The following is a 24,743-nucleotide window of genomic DNA, read 5'->3' on the forward strand; positions in this document are numbered from 1 at the left end:
TAGTATGAGCTGAATAAGAACTTCCATTATGTTGTCTATTTGATTGAGGAGGATGGGTGTAGGGAGTTAAACTGCTAATTTTTGTTTTGGTTATGACTGGAAGGCGTGTTGCTTAATCTGGATTCACTTAATCACCCAAAAAACCGGGTAATCGCCCACAATTTCCCACCTCAAATAATCATAACTCTAAGGTCTTCTCTAGAATTACGTAATTTTTAAATGATATGTAGCGAAAATACGCATTGCTTAAGTAAGGGTCACACGCACACACACAAAGCTTAAAAAACGAAAACTGACCCTTTTGTTTTTGACGTTATCAAAGCTCCACTTTTTTAAATTGGTGGTGAATATATGACTACTGAAGCAATCCACTGCCTTGTCTTTTAACTGGTACACTTCAGCAAGCGCTCTGTTGAGTTCAACCACTCCAACAAGAGTTTTCGTCTCCCTTGCACTCTCACTGGCCACTCGTCGGAAAGAAGTTAGTGGACTATTTCCAGACCACAATGTACGGAACTCGATAGCCTTGTAGAATTGGTAGATTTTCTTCATAAATGATCGTTCCAGTTCTTTGTATGTGCTAAGAAGATTTTCAGTGAAGGTCTGCTGGAGTGTTTTGCTAATAGGAGTACCTTGAAGGTAAAAATGCCAGGTATACACTTAAAAATACGCTGCTACAGATTTTCTGTCAACATAAGTAAACTGTCAACAAGGCCACCCTTTGAGATCACCTCCTTAAGAAACCAATTTCTAAACCAAGTGATCACTTCGTGTTTTCTCATATAAAAATCGAAACAAAAATCCTTATCAATTTTTCTTCCCTGTATTAGAGGTGTATAAAATATTTTACTTATGGTGGAAAATAATACCGCACAAAATGGGGGCCTTGAAACAGTGCAACCAAGACGTCAACAGAGCAGTTTCTCTGTTCCTCAGTTGTTTCGTTCTAATAATTCAATATTCCCAGAAATAATTTCGTACACATAGTTGTCTTCAGCTCACGAAAGACAACTGAACTAAGGAACAGAGAAATCGCGAAACTAGAGATCCTATATTGACATCATGGCCTTACTATTCCCAGTCTCAAGTTGTGCGCAGTATTCTATCCTAGCCGGAAGTGAAATCTTACGTTTTTATACGTCTCAAGCCTGAGGAAGAAAAATCACTAGGATTTGATGGGGCAAATAAAACGTGTTCTGAAATATGACCTAAAATGACCCAAAAACACTTGATGATATGATTGAGGAGAACGTTCCCTACTAATAAGTTTGCTTAGTCGAAAAAAAACAACTGTACTACCTGGAGATGTGCTTATGTCAGTAATTGCTTTCTCGGTGTCTTGAAGAACTGGAATGTCAAAGTTGTATCCTCCAATGTCATTATCCAGGTTCATTACTTTTGCTATCAAGTCAATACGGGCCGATCCTGCGATAAAGAATGACTCTATTTCCGCTTTTAAGACTGCAACATCGCTCGCTAAGGAGGCCACATCCAGCAGACACACCAATTCCGCGGCAAACGTTTCCTTGTTCATCTCCAGGTTAGTCTAAACGAAAATAACGTTTAGTAGAATCAACGAGTTACAACAGTGCCGAGTAAAAGTTTTCACTGTTACACAATCTGTCTTCGTGCAAAGTCCCTAGGAAATCTAGTAACCTGAGTAAAAGAAGATTAACGAGTGCAGATTGACATCCTGTCGAACGTTCAAGCCAACGTTACACGTTGAAACTTTTAGCTGAAACTTGTGTGCAACGGCGAACGGGACCAGTTTCACGAAGTGGTGTTACACAGTGAAACTCTTGTTTTTTCACCATTGCGACCGTTGCAAGCCGTTGCAGAAGTAGAAAGCGGTTCTACTTTTTGTGAAACTTGTCTCGTAACGGAAGTTCGAAAATGTTTCACGAAACCGACCGTGATGTTAGACGGTGCAACACCTGATGAAACTTGTTTCGCAGCGCCGTTGCACACAAGTTTCAGCTAAAAGTTTCAAAGATTTTTCGCCTTCCCAAGCAGTGCTCGTCTAAAATAATATGGGGACTGTGCCTTTGAGGTAGCTGCACCGAAACTGAAAAAAAACTCTACCTTTGGATTTAAGACCATACAGTTCCATTGATACTTTCGAAAACCGTTTGAAAACGTGTTTTTTTAATTGGTGATTTTTGTATTAATAAAACCCTGATTTTAGATAATTTGGTTTTAACTTAATATTCCTTCTTTTTAGCATTAAGGCATTGTAAAGCGCCATAAGAAATTATTGATCTGGCTTTATGTAAGTATATATTTTTATTGTTGTTAAGAATTTCAGAGGTAATCATGCAAATAAGTAAACGTATATTCATTGCTAAAGCACTAGTAACTGCATGCCGAAAGCCTGTTACCTTCATGATCTCGGGCACTGAAGAAACAGCCACTTGATCAAAGTCTAAGTCACTGGAATCAGTTAGAGTTTTGTAATTTTCCCCAAATGTCAGCCATTTTTTGACACTGCCTAGGTATTGTTGAAGGGTCTTCAGACACGCTTTACCAGACAGAGAGGAGGCAAGGCCAAGAGCTGCATTAATGAAATCCAAAGGGCTCTTGGATGCTATCGCTGCTCCAAATCCTGTGATACCCTGAAGCACAGCGATAAGGTCGTTTTTGTTAAACTTTCCTTGCTCGTACGTGTCTGTTAGTAAGTTCGGGAAGTTTCTTATAATACTAGTCATCTTTTCCTCTGTTGTTTTAATCGCCTGCGAGGAGAATAGATAAAAGAAGAAAGTGAGGACTCTGTTTTACGAACGTGTACAGAACAGCGAAGACCCTCCTTATGGCTACGCCATCCATTGAGCATAATTGTTTTCATTGTTTGTAGCTGAAGAGCACTTAGCAACCTAAGCTATTTTTCAGACACTCCATGGAAGAGCAGGGATGACGCAGTGGTGAGAGCACTCACCTTCCACCAATGTGGCTTGGGTTTGACCCCGGACTCGGCACCATACGTGGGTTGAGTTTGTTGTTGGTTCTCGTCATTTCTCCGAGAGTTTTTCTTCGGGTACTCTGGTTTATCCCCTAACCTCAAAACCCCAAATTTCTAAATTCCAATTCAACCTTGACAATGTCCTTGATTAGTGCTCTGCGCTAAATACATTGAAACTTAAATAAAGTGATGTATTTTATTTTATTGGTTTTATACTCTTGTGATAGAAATGTATCATCCAACTGAAACGTGACGGGTCAAGAATCTTAGTTATCGGGAGGTAAACTAAATAGCTTCCGCTTCGCCTACGATTTCAACTAAGGGCTCCAGAGAGCATTTAAGAGGGTGTCTTTTTTAAAACCACCCACTCGAATTTCGCAACAAAATCATTCTTGCCTGAAACTCTGGCAAATGAAAGCCTACACCAAAGCAAGAAATAAGCAGGTTTGGTTTGGTTCAAAATGATCTTGTGCTCGCACTGCGAGCCGTTAAAAATTTTGCCCCGTCTGGGGCGAAAGTGACATCCCGAAAATTGAAAATTAGGCATATTTCGTAGCGCTGTAAAATATTTTATTCGCAACAACTAACCACACATTTTACATCAAATTACTCATAAACCTTTCTAATTTTCTAACACAGCAACAATTTTTTCTTTTAGTGCAGATAGAAAGGCGATATTAAGCGTATTATGGACCCCCTCTATTGGCCATCGAACGAAGGCTGGAAATGGCCTTAGTTTAGAAGCCAGTTTCTAAAATTTGGGACCTAGCTGAAAGCTCTAGCTTATACAGCCGTAAAGTGTAGTCATTTAGTGGCAAAACTATACAAAAAACCCTGTACGATTTCAGTATTTTAAAAGTTATGACCGTTTGTATCAGCCCATGTGCGAGCATTCACGATACTTCCGCCCACTGTCAAATTCCCTAATCACAAGCAGATTTTGTCATATACACGACTTACCTGCTTCGCAACTGGAGATAATTTCCAAATTCCCCCATTTTCTTAATCCCTCAGATGTTTGAATTCCATAAAAGATCCAGTAAATAGGCAGCTGTAGTTCTCAAAACTTTAGAGCGGCCTCCATCGGGTCGCTTGTCAACAGACCACACCTCGAACACATGACTACATTTCGCGATAAACATCTTACTAATGCATCAGCTCAGAGCTGAATGTCTCCAGGAATCAGACAAAAATAAACTACTTAATTCCGGACTTTAGAAAGAAAATTGAAATATAAGGGCCTAAATTTCGAGGAAATCTCGGTATTTAGATCACTAAATAATCGAACACTGTTGTGATTGCTGCTTCTGAAGGTAGGTACTTCATATATGGTGGTTGTTACGTCCCCATATTTTAATTTTCGTTTTCACCGTATGTGCAATGTATGCAATGTACGTTGCGCTCTTTACCTTGTCTTAAGGTGGATTCCCACTGTCGTTAAGAGAAAAAGATATAAACGGTTTGCACAAATATAAAAAGTTGAGCCTCACTCAGCTTTGAAAACGTCACAATTTCGCCAGCCTCGCCACCGAGGTGACTAACCACATACAAAGAGTCTGCGGACTCTGGGGCCCGATTGTTACCTTGAAATGGCCAGATGCGTACTAATGAGACCGAAAATCATGCTGGGTTTACAACAACACACTAATATTTTGTTCAGTGTTACAGGGGCGGATCCAGGATTTGACAAGGTGGGGGTGGGGGAGGGGCGGGGTGGTTGTCAGTCGGTATGAGTCCATATGGGGTCCAGGGGGACATGCCCCGCAAGGAATGTTTGAAAATTAACATTATAAGTAAGATATTCGCACCGTTTTCAACCCCTCATAGTGGCCCCTTCAACCCTGGATCCGCCTCTGTGACACCAGATACAAGTGACCAAATATAAACTGTAGAGTCAGATGACGGTGCTGTCCATAGCTATGAAATGTCCTGAACTTGCTGTTCCTTTTGATTGTGCTGAGTTCACAGACCTGACAGTCAGTTAAGTGGTCAGATTCTTGGTGAAAATTAACGTGCTATCAGTGTTGTTTTGAGATGTTTCAAATTTTTTAAAGTTGTTCTAAGAAACAATGCTGTCAGACTACCACGCAACAGATAATAAACCATTATACAGCATACTTCAACTGAATGATTTTCCGCTAAGAGCGTATATATCATCATAGAGTATAATGTTACAGGTATTCGTATCTTGCAAACACAATTAATGTGACGGAGGCCACTACAGCCGTGACGCTGAACTCAACTGTACATTTTCCACACTACAGAATGATGTGGCTAGGTAGCTCCATAGCCTTACGACATGGACCGGTGACAAACTATCGGATATGATCAGCGAATGTGAGTGTGATGGTTCTAGTGAGTAACACACTCACATTCGCTGATCATATCAGACAGTTTGTCTATGAGAACTTTCTTTTTGTCTCTCGATTTTACATGGATCTCAAAGTGAATACAGATGGTCTTCAACATGGCCACATTAAATTCTTGGAGTGTGTTGCTGTGGTAACGTTCACAGAGATCATAGGTGTCGTAACAGATGGGATGCGAGACGTTGATTTCGCTGTTTACCATGTCTACCAGATCTTGTCTGTCAGCAGTTTCCTTCAAGCATTCGACATCTTCCTCATCATCCACCGACATTCCAACAACACCCTGACCTTTGCGACGCGTTGCTGCTAGCCGCGAGAAAAAGCTCTGGACTTGAGTCTTCGTCAACCATTCGGCTCTAGTGAACACACGCTCATTCGATTCATTTCTGGTGTTTCGCATGTCTGCTGCAACTTGGGTAGGATCGGCCTTGCGCCCGGTTCTTTCTCCAAGCATGAACCGTGCTGTAAGGTACTCTTTAACTTTCTCTGAAAATCTAACGTTGATCCTGGGTTAATTTGCTCAGGGCCCACCCTGTTTGTAGAGGTGAGCTAGCAGTAGTGTCTTCTTAAAAGGTTTGTGGCTCCCTGGAATCTGACGAACTGCTCTTGCTATCAGCTGTATTTACGGATGAGAATTTGAGTGCTCAGTCCCTTCTGATCGCATCATACTGGTTGAACTTGCTAACAGTATGCTTGCCAACGTCCAGGTGTAGCTCTAGCTGCGCAAACGTTTCGAAAGCCTCAACACATCCAAGCACAGAACATTCGAACAGTGGTATCGGACTCTCATTTGTCTTGCTGGTTTCTGAACGATGCTTGACTTCCCGCTTATCCGGAGGATCGTAAAACCCTTGAGATTCTATGGTTTTTAGCACTGTTGGGTCCTGGTGCTTCGTATAGATCTTGTCATACGGAATGTACTTCCCGTTACCGATACCATAACATTTCCAAATTCGCATGCCAGAATCTTCATATTGGAAATTGTGGAAGCTACTGAAATTGTCTATCTTGTTTACAGATAAGGTCTTCTTTGACTCGTTCACAATGCTGACTGCGGCGGTTGTTCCCTTCACTGGGTGTTGCGTTAGTGCTTGTCTCATGTCCAGAGCAGTTAGAACGTCGTGACCTTCATTGCAGTAAGTACGGATCGAGGACTTCATTGGGCAAAGGATGCGATCACAGATATCCTTTCCAGACTGCGGCTCCGAGCAATGGTAACTATCGACTGCAACGCCAACTCTGTTTGCGACATCTCTCATAGCGGCTAACAAGGAGCTGTTGTGATAACAACCAGCTTTATCTGACCTTAAGAAGACTCTCTCGAGCAAAGGATTGTTGACTTTCAGCAGGTTGAGCAGGTCTTCTAGAATTGATGTCACTGCGTACCAGTCCTGCGTACATTGGTCGAATAAGTGCGCGTAAGAGATGACTTCAGTCGTTCCAGACTGACTTCGAGATATCACGCTACTGATGTGCCAACTCAGCCCTCTTTTTCCAAACCAGTCGCTTTGTTTCTCTCTGTAGTGCAGTTGCAGAAACTTCATTGCCCAATCTACCACAATGAGACACGAGCTTGGGTCAAGCTTTGCGAGGATATCTTGCTTTGCGCATTCTTGGTTGACAGATCTCATAATGTGAGCTTTCCATTGGATAATGGTCTCCGAAGCCTTCTGGATATCGTCCAGCAGGTCATCTTGTTGTTCTTTGCTATAAAAGTTCAAGGTTCTGTCATCCTTGACAATCAGGTGCATCTTGCTCAAACAGGAAGTGACGTCATCGCAATTAGGACAGCAAAGCGCATGTTCGTGGGAGCATTGTTCTTGTAAATCGCGATCATTGGGATCACTCAGTCCAAATTTACGACAGTGGTCGAGACATTGGCTTTCATTATCCTCGCAGTGACTCTGGTAATTAGTTTTGAAATATTTTTTACTGTCTCGAAGGGATGTACGCAATTCATCGGCCGCGCTCTTTTCCAGGCCTATTTGGTCAAGTTCGTCTGCTATTCGACAGAGACGCTCAAACGCCGGTGACCCGTTGGCTGCTGTGTTGTCCAAGCCACTAAGGGACTTTTGTTGGGAAGCTTCCCTTACCTCGAGAATGCGAAATAGAGTCGCACGGCTTAGTGGATCGAATTGGTCTTCTTCGCAGAACTGAAGGTACTGCTTGACCATTGTTGACCTTGCGACTTTGCGAATGACATTTGGCATTGTGATCTTCTCGCCACTAGTGAGCCTCAGTTTCCTCGTACCGAACGCCACATCTTGATAGAAGTAGGGGCAGTTGACAAAGTCGAAAAAATGGTCAAGTTTCACTGGTGGCAGTCGAACTCGATGGGACGGCGATTTTTCTACCAAGGATCCTGGACCACAATCTCTCGCATGAGCTCTGGCGCGTCTGATTTGCCACTCTGTCAACTTGGCGTAAGGTTCATGGATCTTCTGAATCTTCTTGACTGGATATCGATATGCATATAGGCTCAGAATCTGGGTCTTCACGTTTCTTGTCGTAGCATTGCTATAGGCCTGTATTAGTGGTATAAGTTCTCCATAGTTGGTCTCTTTATCTGGTGAGAAACAGGATTGAAATAGCTACTGTCCAGCCTTTGGTCCTATGACGTCGCAAACGAGACTACAGGCTTCAGTGGCCTTATCAATGCACACTTCTTTCTCGTCTTCCCTTGCCTCATCCCATGTGGTCTTCAGCTGGGACGTTAAGGGACTGACCTGACCAGCATTGGTTGCCACTTGGTTCAGATTCTCCATAGCAGCATTGAACGCTGATATTGCCGACTCGCCAGCGCTTTCAGCTACCTCGTCGTCTTCGGAGCTCTGACTGTTCAAACCGGGTCTATACTCTAAAGTCCACTCAGCTGTGCAGGCAGCTTTGTTTGGTCGAGCTGGTGTTATAGCAGGGGTTGACGTGACTAATGTAAGATCCATGGCTGTGATACGTTTAGCGAGTCTGAGGGAGTAGTAAAAAAAAACATTATAACCTATCTTCACTTATTGATCCATTGTAAGGTTTTATCCCAGACCGTGACCACTATAAACAACATTATACTCCCCTGTAAATAACCTCAAAATAAATACTGCTGTTTTATTAACAACCGCTAAGAAGAAATAAACTTCGAAAGAAAGTCTTGTTCGCAAGCCTTTTCCATAATAGCGAAGACAGGTTACTTAGTAATATGATGAATTGGCTTCATTCATACGACCAAACATCACCTTGAAGGCTCATCCTTCTGTTCATTACTTTCCTTGGCCAGCTGCTGCCCCTGAATCCAAGCCATGTTTTCATCAAGCTTGATTTTGTGTAGGTTAGAGCAAGATACACAAATCACTGAAAAGCACAGTAAAAAATAAGCAATACAGCGCTTGGAAAGGAATGAAAATCGAAACTGATTGAGGAACGTAACACAAACCAAACAAAGAAGATATGCACGCAATGTATTCAGAAATGATTACATTTTCAGACATGAGTTTAGTCGTAATTTTAGGCTATGGGACAAATACCGAAGAACGCTACCTTATTATGCATCCGAGTATTGAAATGAACAGTACAGGCTAACCGCCTACCCCAGTTCGCCGTATGTCAACCCGACGTTCTCTCCAAAGATGTATACTACATTTGAAAATTTGAACTTTGCAACGCAGTAACTTAAAGAAATGTCTGTTCAATCAATTGCACTACCCTGCATATTTTATAAACATAATCCATAGTCCACAGTCCGGATTCCTAATTATAACCTAATAAACTAGCAGATGGAACCTGTTTTTGTAACATTGCTGGCTGCCAGGGCTCGAAATTGCGACTGATAAGTTGCGGCTAAAGATTTGCAGTAGTTGCCATTTGGGGACTATTTGATAGCCAAAGTTCATTTTGAACAGGAACACATTCCTGTTTCATGTTGCGTGATACGAGATTAACGCGTAATTTAGCCATATAAAACAGCGATTTGTTGGAATGAAATGTTTCCAATCAGAACAATTTCCTTTGTAAAAAAACGCTATATTTTTGTCTTCTTTTAATATAATTATGTAGTGTAAATGTGAGAAAGTTCCACAACTTCTGCGAAATTAAACATGCCACGAAACAAGGTCAGATTTATGCAAATTTCGTGCAAAAGTGTAATTCGATATCATGTTGTTTTCATGACCACAGAACTTTTGTCGCGAAAGGTGGCTTGTTTCTTTTTCTTTTTTTTCCTTTTTGTTTACTTTCGAGCCTTGTCAACTTGCCCGAAAATATTTCCACAGTTTGCTATGAAAACAAAATGATTATTTCAAAGTCAGGTATATCTCTTGCTTCTTGGAAACAAATTTTGCCTCCGTAGCAATTTCATTCATGCGCGCATACTAAGGGAAACATTTGGGGAACAATGTTGTAACAAACATTTTCATCGTTTGCGGCGGAGATTGACTTACAGGATCCTACTGGGACTTGTTTTCCGTAGATAGTGTTGATTTCCTTTGACATAACAGGGTTAACCGCATTTCTGGTCCTGAGTTTCTTTTTTCTACCGGAATGCAGTGGGTACTGACAGGTGCGACGCGGCCGCCAGTTTCTCCCCATGTCACTTCTGTGCTTCTCACGGATCCATATCTGCTGAAGCTGATCTGAAGAAAGGTCGTGAGGCAGTCCCGACCTATTGATGATAAGCTCATATTCTTGCAAGGTTCCTTGAATCTGACTAAGGTGCCATGCTTGTAACTGGTCATCAATATTACTTCTGCACTCAGACAGCTTCATCAACTTGACAGCGGAATCACTGCACACTAACTCCCCTCTGGTCTCAAATAAGCATTTGCATTCCATTTCAGTAACAGAAAAAGCCAAACGTGCTAAGTAATAAAAAAATAAAAGAACTTTCATCTGAATTTAGAGTGGAATTACACGTGTACTTTACAAAGCTTTCATCGAAAACGATGTGACGTGTTGTCCGCGATACATCTGGATAGCGGACCTCTGTAGAAACCGCATCACGGAAGCAGTCGATCTTTCGTTGATCAAAATGGGAGTTATTTCTCAATATTTCGTCGAAGTTGAAGCCAAATTTCAATTTTCTTTCTAAACAGCAGAACTGTATCGTTCATTTTCCGACTCTCCAAGAAATATGACCTCTTGCTGCTCTTAGTTGAAGTCTCTAAAAGATATATCAGTGTCGGGAGTTCGAACTGTGGTCCGTTGACAAGCGACCCGATAGAGGTTGTTCTAAAGTTTTGAAAACTACAGCTGCCTATTTACTGGATCCTTTATGGAATTCAAACATCTGAGGGATTAGAAAATGGGGGAATTTGGAAATTATCTCCAGTTGCGAAGCAGGTAAGTCGTGTCTATGACAAAATCTGCTTGTGATAAGGGAATTTGACAGTAGGCGGAAGTACCGTGAATGCTCGCACATGGGCTGATACAAACGGTCATAACTTTTAAAATACTGAAATCGTACAGGGGTTTTTGCATAGTTTTGCCACTAAATGACTACGCTTTACGGCTGCATAACCTAGAGCTTTCAGCTAGGTCCCAAATTTTAGAAATTGGCTTCTAAACTAAGGCCATTTCCAGCCTTCGTTCGATGGCCAATAGAGGGGGTCCATAATACGCTTAATATCGCCTTTCTATCTGCACTAAGAGAAAAATTGTTGCTGTGTTAGAAAACTAGAAAGGTTTATGAGTAATTTGATGTAAAATGTGTGGTTAGTTGTTGCGAATGAAATATTTTACAGCGCTACGAAATGTGCCTAATTTTCAATTTTCGGGATGTCACTTTCGCCCCAGACGGGGCAAAATTTTTAACGGCACAGAGCGCGAGCACAAGATCATTTTGAACCAAACCAAACCTGCTTATTTCTTGCTTTGGTGTAGGCTTTCATTTGCCAGAGTTTCAGGCAAGATTGATTTTGATGCGAAATTCGAGTGGGTGGTTTTAAAAAAGACACCCTCTTAAGAGCGTGTCCATGAGAGGACCAGGCAGTGGTGATGCATGCCATCTCACCGATTTCAATGAAACTTGGCCAGATTAAAGGGTCCACCTAATAACTTCAACAGCCAAAGTGGTTTGATATTTGGAATTTTCTGGGGGGAGCTAGACAACCCCCCTGCTTTTTTACAAAAATTCCCATAAAAATTACTCTAAAAAAGGGTAGAGTGAGGGGCTCCTAAAGCTTGTAAAATTTATTTAATTCTATTGTGGCTCCACAATGAGCATAAGTACATCCTTCGTGAGTTATGTGCAGGAGTCTCAGATTATTTGATTAATTACCTGTCAATCAATGCAAGTTAATAATTAACTAGGTAAAATATGGTGATTTTGTGGCCAAATATCTCCAATGGAAAAATCCTCCTCAAAAAGATACAACTGTCATGGTTCAGTTCTATCTTTGGCCTAACCAAACCTATAAAAAAATTTTTGGGACCTGCTATTTTCAGCGCATATGACAAGCTCAAACCCTGCACATCTTGCACAAGATTTTGGTTTAATACAAGCCCATAGTCGCAGCAGAAAACAACTTGGGAGCGAATTAAAGGGTCCCTCCAACTCATTTCTATTAGTTATTGATCTACTGGCTCTCTCGTAGATGACATGATAATAATATTTGGAATTTTCGAAAAAGTTATGCGAAAACTGGTAATTGTAGGAGCCGAAAATCAGCATTCACAGTTGGTTTCCCCTAATAGCGCGAGAAAGTTGTAAGTTTTCGCTTTACAAGCCCAAACAGAATATCCACTCATAATCTTAGCATGATTTTAAAGAATTTTATTCCAGAATCTAACTTCAAAACCATTCGGAACTGAAACTGAAACAAATAGTCCACACACAGTAGTTGTTGACAAACGAGTAAAACGTGACAGCATTTTGGACTAGATTTTTTTTTTTTTTTTTTTTTTTTATGTTTCATTGTTTTATGTCCCTTTTAACTTTATAAATATTGACATGTTTTATCACATTTTAGCATTTATGACATTCTTACCGATTTTAACTGTTTGTGAATGATTTTTTTTTTTTACTTTTTTTTTCTATTATGATGCAACACACAAAAACTAGTTACAATACAATATTTTACAGTTAACACGTCCTACATCGATGACATTGTTTACAGCTACTTACACTTAAAGGAAAGAAAATTAACTCATTGCAGTACCAGTGCATAAACTATTAATAATATTGATATAAGAAAGAAGCGAAACACGAATTAAAAGGAGACAAAGCTGAACAAGGACAAGACTGCGCCGAAGAAAAATAATTATAGCTTTTAGTTGCTGTTACATGACTGGTGTATCTATTTTACATACATATAACTACCCCCTTTTTGTTCAAAGGTTAATATTTTGACGAAAATAGAAAAAGAATTTAAGGAAGAGCACATTTCTCAATTTGCCATTGCAATAAAACTTTATTTTGAAATTCCTTTATGGTTGGTTTCCTCTCAAAGTATTTGCAAGCGTCAATGTATTGTTTTAGTAAAATAACGAATAAGTGTAATCTGCGTATTGGGTAATCAGTTAATTGTTGAATAGCGGGTATGTCGTTTAAGGTTATTTGTTTATTGGAGAGACTGATATCAGTGTTATTTACATGATTAAACCATATTAACGCTTCAGAGTAAAAGGACTGTGACACAATGCAGTCTAAAAAGGTATGTTCAATAGACTAGATGTCGCCTCAAAGTCGACACGTATACCCTCACTATCCCATAAAATAGAATTATTTCTGTTGTTCTCTGAGAAATACCGAAGATTTGAGTCTTTAAATCAGAGTGGCAGCCAAATATAGGTAAGCTTACTTACATTATATAAGCAAGACTTGAATCCGTTATAGTCACTGCACGTGATGTATTATCGACCATTTGATACGTCAATGGGCTTATGAATTATTAATGAGGGTTAATAGATGTTTTGCGTTCTTAAAAATGTTTTCTCCCCATGATCATTTTTTTTCCCTTGCGTTTCATTTCTGTTCCCAAGCTTTTGTTACTTGACAACAGTCAACTCGACCATTTGCTCTGGGAAAGCCAGTTTCTTGAATGAATAAACCCACTACTTCAAAATAGTAGAACAAGCTAGACTTTAACTGCTAACGTAGTCCTAAGAGGGGGTACGAAAGCGAAATTCTTACGATCTGTGATTTCGTGACATAATGGTTATCCTTAAATTCTTCAAGAAACTGCAAAAATTTATAGTTTAAATAAAAGCATCGTATTTCCTTTGATCTTGAAGCACAGGCCGTCAGAATCCCTATTCCATTGGATTCGTCAGTTGCCCTAGTGTTACCTTTGTATTTGCCATCTCCAACATTTCCGCAATTACTATGACGACGATAAACAAAACCCTCAAACTCAGTAAATCTTAATATTTGGACGCTCCAGATTTGAATTGGCTTGGCTTCCATGATGGTATAGGTAAATCAATTTATACAAAACAAAAATAAGTCAAAAATTCAATAAGGTCAATTGTAAATAAATTCAAGGTCGTTTCAAACCGTAGTGTTTGTATGGTGAGAACAAACTTTGATAAAGTGACTTGAAAATATTTCCAAATTGGGGCCCCAGGGTGATGGTGTGACGCTAGGAAAATCTTGTGGAATTTGAGAGGCGGTAGGTTTTTGAATGGCAATCTGAAAATAGGAAGCACAGCCCGTCTGAAGCAGTGGCCCATTACTTCAGTTAGTTACCTTAATATTGAACCTCTTCTCACTTTCCGCAATTGTTCTGGCCATTTGAAGTCGCTTCGTCTCTCCTTCAACGGATTTCCTTGTAATCCTCGACATTGTCCCCGCCATCTATAAAGAAACCAAAACTGTGTAAAAAGATATGGAACGTCCATTCCTATCATTTTTAACTTCAAAAGCAATTACGTTATGTTTAAAAAAACGAGAAGGAGTGTTAAAAACCGCTCGGCCGCGCCTCTTGGTTTTAAACCCGATAAAACGCGGAAAAGCGTGTGTCAATAGAGTTCATAACAATTATGCTTTTGTGAACGTTGAAAATTAGCATAGGAGAAAAACACCGCATACTATTAAGGAGGAGACCTATCGATATAAAGTCACTGCGCGAGATTTATTATCAGCCATTTGATAGGTCAATGGGCTTTTGAATTATTAATGCCTTTTTGAAGTAATAACAATAACATTTCGAGGATACATAGTTCGTCAAAATGTTTTCCGTTGAGGCCAACGACAGCTATTTTGAGATTCCCATCTTAAGTTTCTCGATTTCTCCTAAAACCCAGAATACTATCCAAATTATAAAACACTCGAACGGCAGTACATACACTTCCCTAGTCATGTTGCCAGACCAATTGGTGACTTGGAGTCCAGGAAAGGAGCAAATTCTGAATCAGCGAAATGACATAGTCTTTAGTGCGACCGAAAGAGTTGAGTTTGCCAGAGTATGCTTCATCATGCCACACTTGCATGATTCTAACTTCAAGTTACCGTGTACCTTCAGAGAGAAAATTTTTGGATTTTCATTTTTTTTAGTTAAAAATAAACTTCCCAGTAAGTTCTTACAAACAAAAAGAGAATTTTCGAAAAAGAGTGAGTATTTGCCGAGTAATTGGGACGTAAGCGATTTCCACCAGAAGTTAAATTTTACTTTGATTGACAGCATATTGCTGCTGGTGTAACCACCCGTTGCGATATTTGCGCGAACGGTCTTTCTGTAGTCTTGAATCCCTCACGTTCTCGCACTTTCGAATATCCTGTATTTAGTGGAAGAACTTGCGTTTGTTCGAGTACGACACTGACATAAAAGACGACAAAAGCTTTAAGCTACACTTTAAAGTAGGTAAAGGTCTTAAAATCTTCCAGCGAAGCGAATATTTGGAGACGCGCTTGATAATGCCTCAATTCGCGAGTCCGTGAATCGCGCTTCATGAGCTTCCTTTTTTTATTTGCGGCTGAACGTTATCAGATCACTTGTGTTCGGGTGCGTAAAACTTACAAGTCTCGGCAAGCGGAAACAAAACAAAAAAGCAATTGAAAAATAACGCTAAGAATCATGTCCAACATGTCTTGATCTTTTCTCACGTCACCCGTCGCTATAAGATAACTAGTAAAGGGAAAGCCGGCGCTTTTGCTTGTAGCGTTTTCACAAAGACTTACAGTATTACGGTAATTTCTAAAGCGTTAAACGGAGTCAGCTCTTTTAAACGGTTCCGTTTAAACGTTTTCTTTCAAGCGTCCAACTTATACTTGTTTTCTATTTGCAGCATTAACAATTTGGGACGTTCATTCAAGAGCGAATTTTCACCCGAACTTTCGATAAGCAATTTCGAAACTTCGCTATTCTCAACAATATTTCGCTCGAATAGATTTATTCATTCATTTATTCATTTATACATACGGTTACGGTGGTTCCCAGATAATTCCGTTGCGCTGATAATTTTTCCCTCCTCAGCCGCTTCTGCTTCGGCCCAACAGCTTTGCTTGATGAGGTCGGCTTCAGTCCCCATTTTGTTTTTCCCATAATCATCACAGATTACAAAATCGACGTGTGCGTACAACAAACACCGCAGATATCCAACAAAATGGTGAAGGAGTTGATTACTCTGGAACGCGAGTACATGCAAAACTGCGAGAAAATTTTCACAGGAGGTGACCGGAAGAAAAAGTAGCTTGCAAAATGATTGGCTAGTTTTCCATAAAGGCGTTAGGGGGCGGTACTTGTTTGTGTAGCGAGAATTTTTTTCAAGCGCTGTTTTCTCAAATTTTAATTTTGCATGCAGGGGACACTTTCAAGAGTTACAACTCAACAACGATTTGGCCGATTTTAGTAACATTTGGCCAGATGCTAGAAAAATATATAACCAACAAAAACGTGTCGGGGAATTCGATAATTCTAAAAATTCTTTCCTTGAAAGCCATGTCCGTGCGTTCACTCCGCATGGTTTTCTCGCAGTTTTGAAAATGTTTTGTAACTTTTGAACGAAATCGAATTAAGGAAAACCCCGACACGCTTTTTAAGCTTTTGGGATCCTGACCTGGAGAAAAAAAACAAACTTCCAAAATATAAAAATCGCATTGAGTTGGAACTCTTGAACCTTCAAGTTGCGACTTTACGAAAAACCTGGGAAAATATTTTCTTGAAAAAGCAATGAAATATTTGAATACCCAGTTCTATAAGCATTAATTTGATATAGGGTCTTGGGTATCTGTGATGTAACTGAGAGGCGCTATATCCGTTTAACTGAAGACACCCCTGAAGGTACACGGTAACCTTAATGCGCAATCATTTATTTTGTGGGCCATGATTTCTGTTTTCTTGAGGCTTGTACTAAGCCAAAGCTGATGTGCAAATGTGCTAAGCCGGCTGTTCTTATCCTGCCCGTCACTATGGAGCAGCGCAAGGTCATCTGCAAAATCCAGATCTTTAATTGTGTACAAGAAGCTCCACCTCATGCCCCTGTATTGATCCTTAGTGGTGCGCTGCATCACTTAGTCAGTGACTGACTAAGTTGAAGAGGAATGCCAACATAACACATCCCTGGATCACTTGGGTCTTTACCTCAAAGCTGATGTCGCCATTCCCAACACAGCAGGTGATATGTTTTTAGTAGAAGCACCTGTTATGTGAATGTCATAAGCGCGAAGGAGGCACCAAGGACTGTCTCCTTATGCACTGTCAATCCTTGGAAATTTACAAAATTGATTCACAGTGGCCCCTGCCATACCGTCCACGTAGAACGAAGGTCTGATACGTACAGTTTCTCCTCTGACGAAATCCAACCTGCTATTCCCTGAGTCAGAGATGTGCTAAATAGTTATCTCTGTAAGAGTATTTTGGGGGTTTTCAGGGGAGTTTTTTCTTTTCACGTGGATTACTGTCACTCATCTTGAGGATCCTAACTCTGACGCCTTTCATTCAGTCATCTGCTACCTGCTACTCCTCCCATATTGCCGTGACAGGGGGTTGTGAGATCATTCCTGAAGTCTCAGGGTCAGTCAGACAAGAGCTTTTCCATTTTGTAGGGACTTAATGGTTGCGATATTCTCCTGTTTGTCTGGCTAGGCTGCGTTTAGACCTAGATCAATCCCTGCCTCCTTATGTCTGCGTCAAATGTCGGTCGTAGGTCTGTTGATGCCTCCCGTTCATGGATACGTATCCTTGATACGGGGGTCTGCGATACTGCAGTTCTTCTTGCAAGCCATGTTGATGATTTTGTATACCCTCCCTTGCTGCCCGTAGCACAAGCTTACAACGAGAGGAAAATCTCGAAAAACTTTATGCACACCATTGGAACTGTGATATGGTGAAATTCGTCTACACAGAAATTAAAATTTAAGATCTAAAACACGTCATTAAGAGTACTAAGGTATCTTAGAACATTCGTTCAATGAAGTGAGGGTATGGTGTTTGTAGGATTGACTCCTATTGGAGATTTATTTATTTATTTATTTCACTTTTACGTTTTAGTCCATAATTGTTAATGAACGGAATAGTTGGTTTTCAGACGACTATTACCGAATGTAGAGATCATTGCTGGCCTATACTGTAACTTTGAGAGACATCCTAGAGAATAAACGCAGTATCCCTAAGACTCTAAGACTAACCTTGTTGAAATTTGAGTCGACATTTGTAATCTGTATAACATTGTTGAAAGCATTTTCGTAATCTTCAGCTGCGTCTCTAACTCTTTCCATTCTTGTTTCGAGAATACTCCAGGTGATGCGAGGAGCAAAGAATTTGTTCTTTCCAAATATGTTGTAGCCGTCCTTTCCAAAGAAGTTAAGCTTTCTCTGTGCGTCTGAAACACAAGCGAGAGAATAATTCCTCATTGACAGCCTACCGTGTGATTCAGGCTTGAGATGTGTCACACAAGAGTTAACGATTTCGTGCAACTGCTCACTTGATGTAATTACACCTGAAGACATGCCAATTTTTAAAATTTTGTTAAACCCAGATGGAACTAGACGTAGCTTTTGTCAAAGGTAGGATAGGCTCCCCTAGTGACACCGCTACTATAGGGGATAGGCTATGCCTTCCCTGCCTCCCAAGTTTTGCCACAATTGTCAGCGTTTTTAGTCTTCTCTGTTTGCCCCAGCATAGAGGGTTGTGGTTGCTATACCATGTCTCCTCAGTGTAGCTCAACTAGGAGCTTATCTTAACACTGTGTACATCCAAGTCAGAGTCGTATTCAGAGACAAGCATATTCACCAAAAAGTGTGGGCGCGCTTTTGCTCAGTCTTCTACAGCACAAAGTTAATAATTATGGGTAATGAATGGAAAGGCCTCCTAAAAGATAGTAATTAACGTTATTACAAACGCTACAAATAATAGTGAGTTCTAAAATAATAATGGTGCGAGTTTATTTAAAAGGGATATTATTTTATTTAACTTTATTTTTCTAGAAAATGGTAAAGGTTGCCTATCATCTTGAACGGTGCACTAAAAACTTACCTTTCTTAAACTGTACCAGGTCACTCCTTTTCTCCGCCAAGCTGACTATAAATGTTAAGATGTCCCTGCCTTTCGGATCAGAGCTGCTGGTTAGCAACAAGTCCACAGCTTGTCTTCTCATGATTCTGATGAGTTCCAATGGAAAGCTTTGTTTATTTGTGTCGTCTAAGGATCCATATTGAAGGAGAGATCCCTGAACTGCGCCGTTACTTCCCTTGGCAAAGGGAGCTAAGAAAAAAAATAAATAATCATCATCATCATCATCATCGTCAGCGCCTGGATGTTAATAACTCTGTTACCGCTAACTAAGCGGCAAAACCACTGATTGAACGAAATGCTGATGGTTGCAAACAGTTTCTTTAATTAGAACGACACGTGAGCAATTATTTGGTCGTTCCCAATCAAGCTGTTCCCTAATTTTGGACATAAGGAAAGTCTTTCAGTGCTGTTCAGTGACGTAGTCAGTATGGCCTATAACTTTGTCTTTTCTTTAAAATCAATGTTACTGAAAAACAAGTTTAAACCCATTCATGCCCCAGAGCCCAAACGTTTTTTTTTTTAAATTGTTGAACGAGTGGCTCTGGGTCCATCCAAAAATATCTTCTTTTTTTTTCATTGGCTGTCGAAAAACTGATGCGCTATAAGGTGAAAAATGCTACGCTTCTGCGCATTCGTCTTTACTTCCTAATACTGAGCAGTACTGAGCAATAATAATACTGAGCAAGCGCAATGGTAATTTATCACACTGAGCGTGCGCTATCGGATGTCGTGAAATTCACGACATCCGGTAACGGCTGTTACCAGGGCCTACGATCCAACCGCTGACCAAAAGATCGTAGGCTCTGGGAACGAGGATGGTTTAAACCGAGCAGCTATAAAAATGAGGTTCTAGGGTGTGGTCTTGTAACAACAACATAAAATGTCAAAAACGGGGGGAAAAGGATCTTAAACGGTTTCCTGTCACTTTATCTCTGCGTCTTTATGTCTGCAGATACTTTTCGTTTATTTCTATTTGTGTGCAGCCTATCTTGCTTATCTTTGATACGAAGGTCGGTTCTTGTTGCAGGCTGTCTTGGTGATTTTGTGTACCTTCCACTGCTACCCGTAGCACAAGTTTACAACAAGAGAATATTTCGGGGAACTCTGTGCATACCATTGGAACTGATATATTGTAAGGCTTGCCTACACCTATGCAGTGATATAAAAAGTAAAGATCTATGGTTACGTGCTGTTTGCCGTAAACACATTCCATCGTACCGAAAAAGATTGCGACTGGTACATTTACCCATAATTTTCAGCGTACAAAATCTAGTATACACAATGTGGTTAGCACAGGGACGAATTTCGCAAAAAAAGTATGGCTTTCTACATGCATGTTGGCTGTTTTAGGTTCGCAAGTTATTGTGATCTCATCACTGCACATCCGCAATCTTGTTTTGTACAGTTGATTCAAAATCTCTCTATTCTTTACGCGTTTAGCCACCGAACACTTTGTGTGACAAACGCTCGTTTAATGACAGCTAAAGTGGAGTGATGTGTAACGATTTTTATCTTACTTGTTCCTGATCTTCCAGAATTTCCAGAATCTCCACTTGGACCTCTGCCAGCAGCTCCCATGTCCTGACACTCCAAGGACCACCAGGCCTTAGCCCCGAAGCATTTCCTTCCTCTCCCGCCGTCGCTCCCTGCGCCACCTGTAGTTTTACGTAACACCAGTCGAGATTGTTAAATGGAAGTTAATAGATACAACAGATTGATAGCAACATGTAAAACGAAACTCAATCTGTCATCAATTCCGATGGAAATGGCTTTTAAGGAGTCAATTCCTTTTAATCTCCGCGTAAATCCTCTCTACCTCGGTTAAAACATATTCAATTTTGCGCGAGAGAACCAATATTAAAATATCTATAAAACAATTAGATTCCATTTGGCCGTGAGTAGTTAGATGTTTGGGGCTATAAACGCACTTTCAAAATATTCGCAAAATTCATACCTGATTCAACAATGAACTCAAAAACCTAAATCCTCGGCTTTTCAAAACCTAAATTTTTTTCCTCGGTTTTCAAAAACCTAAATTATCCTCGGTTCTGTTTTTAGCCACTTTATAACATCTGAAATAAACTTTTCGAGTAAACTTTACTTCAAATGTTTGTAATTTATTCACGCAACTGTCATACAACTTCACTGAAAACTTTTATCAAAATGCGTAAACTTCTGATAAAAAATATCAGTTGGTAAATTTATGGGGAAAATTCTCATTGGCTGAAAAAATCATACGACTGTCATATGACTTGTAAACAATAGAAATCTGATGACTCATTTCATAGGGAAAGTCCCTTATGTATGACATCATCAAGTACACGATGACACAACCCAAAGGGGACTGGACACTAGTTTGTTAATACACGTGTCGGCCATTTTGTCGCCATTTTGTGAAGAGTTTGTGTTTTGATGTTTATTGTTTATGTTTTGGGATATTTGGACATTTATTTCTCCACTTTCATCGTTCTGATGTTTGTAGACGCTTTTTGAGGTAAGAATATCATTTATTTTGCACCCAACAATAGATTTATCGCTATCGAATATTCGTGAAGCCGTGACTGTATCGATAGAATGAGCTTATTTATTTTTGCACATCGACTAAATCCTCAGCAACCTAAATTTTCCTCGCTTTTTCAAAACCGGTTTAAACCGGTTATTCAATTTTATGTAACCTTATTTATATTCGAAAAATGAGTAACACCTTTGATCACGACAACAAGACATATTTTATTCACCCAACCTTTCAAAATTTCGGAGCCTCAGCTGATGGTTATATTATTAATCGAAAAAGGTTGGAACCCAGAAATGGATATTTATCTGAGAATGGTTATTACATAATTTCTCCGGGACAATACAATACATGTCCAGCTCACAGATTCGTTTATGAAGCTGTAAATCAATCAATAATTCCTCCTGGATTGCAAATAAATCACATTAATTCCAATCGACAAGACAATTCAAGCAAAAATCTTGAGTTGGTGACAGCTTCCGAAAATATCAAAAAGATGCATCAATCAAGAAAAGCTTTTTTTAACAGCTCTTATAATGAAGATGAATTACAAACAATTAATAGATTAATGGAATTTCCACCAATGGAAGACAATGATTGTGAGTTTTCAAGGACTGAAAATAAGTTGATAAATAAGATGTATTACAGAATGTGTCACAATTTGGATGACATTAATTTTCCACTGTATCGTGATTAATGATCAATGAATACAAGGCTAATTTAATCAACATTTTGATTTGACTATGAATGATGTGGTTTTGGAAGACAGTTTTGACATGAATTTGAAATTTAAAGTCACTTAAAGACAAAACGCGTACCGTAGGGTAACCGAGATGAGTGGAACAAAAAAATCAGACAACACATATGTGGATTTTCCTGCCGGTGAAAATTCATCGGAGCAAATTCCGGCAATAAATACTGTTATTCATGACGGTAAAAAATATTTTATTCATCCAATTTATAATAATTATGGGTGTTCAACTGATGGTTACATTATTAATTGCAAGAGATTGGTTCCAAGAAAAGGGAGATTAAATTTAACTGGATATTTACAAACTTATGTTTACAATCAAAATGGTAAAAAAAATATATCAAGCTCATCGGATAATTTGGGAATCAATTAATCAACAAATAATTCCAGAAGATTATCAAATACATCATATCAATAATGATAAACAAGACAATTCAATTGAAAATTTGATGCTTGTGACTAGACAACAAAACATGATATACAAAGGAAATAAATGCAAAGGAATGAAAAACAAATCAAGACAAAATGTTGAAATCAAATGTGACAATTTTAATTATCATCATATTTATACAAATTTTGGAGCCAACAAATATGGCCAAATTTATAACAAAAAAACTAAAAGATGCTCAATTGGAAATTTACTATCAGATGGTTATTTTATTATAACATTATCACAAAATGACTTACCGAAGAAAACTGTTGTTGTTCATCGATTTGTCTATGAATGTTATAATGGTAATATTCCTGATAAAATGGAAATCAATCACAAAGATTTAAATCGACAAAATAATTGTATTGATAACCTTGAATTAGTTACTCGTTCAGAAAATATGAAACCTGCTCATAAAGCCAGAAAATATAAAACAAAAATTGAAATTACAACTGATAAACCCATTGAATACATTAAATTGGATATCAAAATGAAAGAATCAGACGATGAGTTTACTGAAGATGAAAAACAGTTGATTGATAAAAAATATAATGCAATGATCAATAAAATCAAAAATGGTAATTTTCCATATCAAAAACAATTACAGAAACATTTTCCAGAAACTGAATTTTGGTGATTTTTTGTATTTTTCATTTTTGTAATTTAGTTTTTGTAAATATTTCCTGAGTATGCTCAATGAGTGTATTCAGGTCTTATGGCCGCAAAAACAAAAACACAAAAAAGGAGTAAGATTGGTGCTCCATCCACGCAAATTCCAATCATGGTTGATTCATTGGGTAGTCAATCATTAAGCAAAATCCCAAACGCAGTCATTAAAAATAATCTATCTATAGGTTATATGAACAAATCTAATTTATCTAAATTGACGAAAGATCAACTAATAGCATTATTATTGGAAAAACAACGTCCTATACCATTACCGAGAGTCAAAAAAGTTACTCCAATACCATATCCAAGGCAATCAGTAAAAAATATGGTGCAAAATTATGAAAATACAATCATCAAGCCTCCGAGGCAATTCATGGATAAACCAAAAGTTGCACCCAGAATGAAAAAAACAACATCTTCGATTCAATTAAACCCAAGAATATCTAAATCAAGACGTCCAATTCCATTACCTCGAAAAAAGAAAGTGACTCCAATTCCTAGACAGAGAACTCAAATCACAGAAGTTGCAAGAGCATTCAAGGGATATACAAAATCTTATGAAGTTGGAATTAAAAATGAAACAGATCCTTTGATTCAAATGAGTTCAACCAGATTAGCTATTGCTCATTTTATGAAACAATTATTAATTCAAATGAAAGGAATTAAATTTATTGAAACTTTGACAATTTATTTTGAACAACAAAAAGGAAACCAAACTGTCTCCAGAATTGGATATTTTAATAGTAAACCAAAAACAATAACTAATGCCAATGATTTTCAAGAATCTTTGGATGTTAATGTTGAACAAATTATGAATGATATTCACAAATGGATTAGTGAAGGTTCAGCTTGGATAATTAAATCAATCAATGGACATTACATCAATATTATCAAATATGAGCCTCTTACTGGAAGTTCTTACATTAAACTTCCAACTGAACTACAACATCACAAACATGGATTAATCAATCTACAGAATAGAGACAATGAATGCTTTCGTTGGTGTCATGTCAGACATTTGAATCCACAAAAGAAAGACCCACAAAGAATCAAAAAAATTGACAAATCATTTGTCAAACGATTGAATTATGATAACATTGAATTCCCTGTTTCCATCAAACAATATAACAAAATTGAAACCCAAAACAGTATTAACATCAATGTATTTGGATATGAAAAGAAACAACCTTATCCAATTTATGTTTCCAAAGAAAAGTTTAATGATGTATTGAATTTGCTACTGATCTCAGAAGATGAAAACAAACATTACTGTCTTATCAAAGATTTTAACCGATTTATGTACAGTTATTCAAGTCACAAAGCAAAGAAACATTTTTGTATGCATTGTTTGCAATGTTTCTCATCTGAAAAAATATTATCAAATCACAAAGAAATATGTATTGAAATCAATGGAAAACAAGCTATTAAAATGCCCAATGTTGGATCAAAAATCGGTTTCAAAAATTATAATAAACAAATGCAAGCACCATTCGTGATATATGCAGATTTTGAAGCAATTACTGAACCAGTTCATGGTTGTAATCAATCTAACCAACAATCTTTTACTGAAGCTTATCAAAAACATACTGATTGTGGTTATGGATACAAAGTTGTTTGCTG

The 24,743-nt window shown here is 38.7% G+C and overlaps 2 protein-coding genes across 2 annotated transcripts in view; both read right to left on the reverse strand.

Moving 5' to 3' along the window:
* Positions 1 to 14,100, reverse strand: part of LOC146451360 (uncharacterized) — a 25,514-nt gene extending 11,414 nt beyond the window's left edge. Inside the window, exons 1-4 of the mRNA XM_085099171.1 lie at positions 13,997 to 14,100; positions 2,379 to 2,729; positions 1,300 to 1,546; positions 298 to 632 (exon numbers count right to left, since the gene is read on the reverse strand). Coding sequence (XP_084955297.1) covers positions 298 to 632; positions 1,300 to 1,546; positions 2,379 to 2,729; positions 13,997 to 14,092 — 1,029 coding nt within the window. The 5' untranslated portion in view covers positions 14,093 to 14,100. The remainder of the gene's footprint in view (positions 1 to 297; positions 633 to 1,299; positions 1,547 to 2,378; positions 2,730 to 13,996) is intronic.
* Positions 1 to 24,743, reverse strand: part of LOC146451359 (uncharacterized) — a 132,307-nt gene that overhangs the window by 34,663 nt on the left and 72,901 nt on the right. The window lies entirely within an intron of this gene.

This window comes from Pavona decussata, unplaced genomic scaffold, assembly GCF_977016875.1.
Source record: "Pavona decussata unplaced genomic scaffold, jaPavDecu1.1 SCAFFOLD_390, whole genome shotgun sequence".
Classification (NCBI taxonomy): Eukaryota; Metazoa; Cnidaria; class Anthozoa; order Scleractinia; family Agariciidae; genus Pavona; species Pavona decussata.